Source organism: Propithecus coquereli, unplaced genomic scaffold (genome assembly GCF_000956105.1).
Source record: "Propithecus coquereli isolate 6110/MARCELLA unplaced genomic scaffold, Pcoq_1.0 Scaffold43, whole genome shotgun sequence".
Taxonomy (NCBI): Eukaryota; Metazoa; Chordata; class Mammalia; order Primates; family Indriidae; genus Propithecus; species Propithecus coquereli.
The window spans coordinates 4,223,874-4,228,311 of NW_012150063.1; the positions used below are offsets into that span (position 1 = coordinate 4,223,874).

At 35.3% G+C, this 4,438-nt stretch overlaps 1 protein-coding gene across 1 annotated transcript in view; it reads right to left on the minus strand.

Moving 5' to 3' along the window:
• Nucleotides 1-4,438, minus strand: part of EML4 (echinoderm microtubule associated protein like 4) — a 180,085-nt gene that overhangs the window by 79,549 nt on the left and 96,098 nt on the right. Inside the window, exon 2 of the mRNA XM_012653843.1 lies at nt 2,084-2,260. Within this exon, the coding sequence (XP_012509297.1) occupies nt 2,084-2,260 (177 nt within the window). The remainder of the gene's footprint in view (nt 1-2,083; nt 2,261-4,438) is intronic.

The window sequence follows — 4,438 nt, forward strand, 5'->3', positions numbered from 1 at the left end:
AAAAACCACAATATAACATTATTGGCCAAAGTGGTTTCTATCATGTGTTTTGCTGAACTCTCAAGTCCCTTATTCCTTGTCATCGACACATTTATCTCACTGTCACTAATGAAAAAGATCAGTGTTGCCTTCTAACTCTCCACTGTTAACATGTAGGCCCAGAATGCTTCAGGGTGGGAAGTAAAATAATAAGAATCACAAAATCAGGCAGAATGATACCCACCCTCCCCCTCCACCCCCAAAGTGTCCCATCTGCATACCCTCAAATGCTCATACTGAGCATTTTTTCATCTACCCATGGTCTTCCATTCTCCACTCTAATTATTCCAAACATTTATTTCGTTTTCTACCACCCAGGACCTGTCTTACTCTCTTAAAGGGTATCACTGTCTCCTGCGGAGAAAGTGATAAGGATCGAAAATTCCAGCCCTGACAACTGTGAATATATGTTGACCTCTACTCAGTTTTATCTTTCCATTCTATCTCAGAAGCAGCAGCCTTCTTTCTGTTTAAGACTAATAGTTTCTCAACTGTTCTAAGATCTCTTCTCAAACTCTTAGGAAACTTGCTTCATCAATTACCACCCCGCTTCCCTATATCATTTTCCTCTCTGCTGTCTTTTTGTCCTGAACGTATCTTTGTGTTCAAGTCTATAACATGTTAAAAAACAGAAAATTAAAAAAAACTATAATGAGCCTTCGATTTAGCATCCTCTTCCAGCTACTACCATCATTCCCATCAGGCAAATTTTTTGAAAGACTGGCTATAATTTGCTGCTCTCAATTCCATAATTCTTCTCAATTGCTGCTTCTCAAAATACTGGAATTTGATTTGCAATCCTATCACTCCACTAAAATTGCTTTGGAGAGGTTTCTAATATTCTCGTAAGTGCCAAATCCAATGGTCACCTCTCAGACTTTGTTTTATTTGACCTCTCTGTAGCAGCTGGTAACATGAATCACTCTTTCTTTGCTACGCTGAAATGCTGGAGCTCCCAATGGAACTATCCTGGTCTGCCTTCTCATTTTACATCCTCTTTCTATGGCTTCAACCATCATCCATAAGCTGAACATTCCCAAATTCTTATTGCTAGCCAAGACTAACAAGAGCACTAGACCTGTAATTCAGCTATTTATATATATCTCTCTATATGCCATATAGACCCCAAACTCAACATTTAGAAATTGAATTCATAATCTTTCTTCCAAAACTGTTTCTCATATGCTGGTTAACTGCACTATCTCCTATCTAGCTAGAATTTGGAAGTTATGTAAGACTCCTCCCTAGGGTAACAATTTCCATTGACTTACTGTAGTAGGGAGGTAAGCCAATGAACATCTTCACTTTTCCCACAGACAAAATGGGAATAATTATGCCTATCTCCATCTACTCTACCAAGAAAACAGTAAGATATATGAAATGATATGTTCACATGCTTGATTAATGTGAAAGAATTTAAAATTCTTTCTCAGTGGTTGAAGGAAGGGAAAGGCCACACTACATGTGTTCCAAACTCAGAGCAAGAGTCCCTATCACTGTTTCTATCAACCTTGAAAACTCCCAATGTCTGGAAATTAATATTCCCAATGTACTGGGGCTGGCAGTAAGTTTCAGGGCTTAAATTAATTTTTTTAGTATTCTACTAATGACCACAGAGGGCTCAGAATAAAGCTATTTAAACTATAATGATTTAAATTGTGTTTCTGTAATGATAATAGGATCGATTTAAAAAATATGAGCACCTACCTGCTATGTTCAAGATAGAATGGGAGACACAAAAAGAAAATTCAGTTCCTGCCCTCAGTAAATTTATTATCTAGTTGGAAGATACTAACTTCACACAAATACTATGACATAAAAGCCTATAAGTGCAACCAGGGATATTACACAAAAATTCCCAATTTAAAATAATAATGAATAAACTTTCAGATTTGGCAATAAAGAAAAAGGTCATGAAAAACAAACTAGAATCACACATAATCCGAATGAGAAACTAGTTTTATATTCCCGATGTCAATTTTCAACGAAAATGTTGCAGAAAGCAAGACTCTTCTTACTTTACAACAGATTTAATTACCTTTACCTGGGACTGATTTTTTCACTGAGGCCACATGATCTTCAGAAATAGCAAGACGCCTCAAAACATCAGCCAAAGCTGCCTTTAACACAGTGATTTCATCTTCTTGTTGTTGAACTCGTAACTCAAGAGCTGAGAGCCGATCTTGAACATCAGAAGTACTTGCAGCAGAAATACTATCATCTATAAAATAAATATGGAATATTTTTAAAGTAAACTTCTTGAGAAAGAATCTTTCTAGTGAGAGAAACTAAACCAGGTAAGTCTTTTCAAAGATGAGGGGGAAAAAAACCCACAAAAAACCCCCTACAATACCCCATTATGTTTACACAGAATAACTTCTACAAAGATTTTCATTGCTATTTTAAATAATTTAAAATAATAAAAGCTAAAAAATTTGACAAATAATTAAAATGATGAAAATTTTACACATGGTCAAATTTTCCCTATTTTTATATCATCACCTCAATAGGTTTTTCTCACCAAAATGTTCCCTAAATATATCACTTTCTGGACATCTGAAAACTTGCAAGAGAGCAAACCATTCAAAGTATCCTTCTTAATTACCATAATATTATCATACTTCTCTACGAAAATAAAAAAGGAATACAAATCACTTCTGTTTTGTTTCATGTATTAGATAGGGAGCCCGTCACCTTCATTAGCAATGATGAGAAAGCGCACTTTACTTCTGCCGTTACTATTATACTCTCCCAACCCCCACAAAGGGCAATACTGCTATGTCATTAGCAAAAGACTTTTTGCTGCTGCTTCTCTTCACCTAACATCCCAACCTCTCTTTAAAAAGGTATAGTTTTTATGAAGTATATACCTAATATTTGCTTTAGGTATATAACAACAACAAAAAGACTATTTAAATAAGCTTTAGCTATAACACAGTAATTACAAACTATTCTATTTGTTGGGTCAATCAGAATTCAAGCATATGGACAGATCAACTTCTATTGGTTAATTCATTATAAGAAGGGACATTCAGGGGGAAATACTAATAACTGTAAAAAACACCCTGGGCTTACACTGAGGGGACATTTTAGATTCTAACATAAGAGCTGTTTGGACCAGAATGAGATAATTTAAACTGGGTCAGTCATTCAGACAACAAGGCAGAGCATGCCTTTTTTTTTCTCATACTCAGATAATGTGCCATGGATCTTACTAAACAATTTAATTCAAAGTTTGAATTTTACAAAACAAAACACCAACCTCAGCATTTAAAAACCAAAGCTATCACCATTACATTATGGCACAGTAAACAATATTCATATTTAACATTACATAAGCCAACAGACCTCCCAAGCATATACATGTACTCTCTTCTGCCTTGACTGGTAATTTCACTAACAATCTTTGAAAACGACTGGTATCGTAGGAAAAGTTGGGTTTTATCTTTAATTTAGACATCAAATTCTGGTTCCTTAATTAGTTACATAATCTTAGGCAACTTATTTTAGCTCTTTGAGCCTTAATTTCTTCATCTTTAAATAGGACTGTTATGAGGAAGGTGCCTAGAACATGTACCAAGTACATAAGGTTTAATTTGAGATCTCTGGGCACATTTGTTACATAAAGGCCAATGTGTCAAATTCTGTGATAGTTAAGAAAAGGATTGGTAAGAACAATTCAGTCTCTCATTTTAGAAATTTTTACATTTGAAGTCTTTTTCATTTCCATGGTGGACTAGGTGAATTCTAGTTGACCCATACTCTCTGTCAGTGTGTTAGACTATGGTCACTATTATTTCTGCCCTGAATGCTTTCCTATTCTCCTTCTTTCACTAGAAAGAATAGCAGCTCTTTCCTTTTGTGGAACTCCACCAATTTTTAGGTCCTAATAGGACTCTCGAACTACGATACCTCATTCTCCCCTCAACCACCCCACGCTATTAGGTTGAACCATATAAAATGGTCTTTTTAGCTGGTATAAATATGACTATTAGCAATTTCTTATGGTTCAATCTAATACTATCACAGGATTAGCCATAAGGTACATGTTAGGCCAAATGCAGTCCTTCCAAATTTCCCAGAGATAGAGGCCCTTCCTCCTTGGTTCTTCAGCTATAAGGATGCAGCCCTAGGGCCGTCAGTAATAGAGAGAGTTATGACTACCCTCAGTTCCAGTTCTAATCTCTGAAGCCTAGACTTTCAAGTCTCAGAGTTACTGTAACATTTTTTCCAGCCAATTATGTAACCTAATAAATTCACTTTTTGCAAGCCATTACTTGTAAGCCAAAGATCCTGATTAAGTCAATAAACTATATGAATATGCCTTTCTAAATTGTTCTCAATTTATAAAGGATGACCTACATCTTTAAATTATAATCATAGATAAAATATTTATATG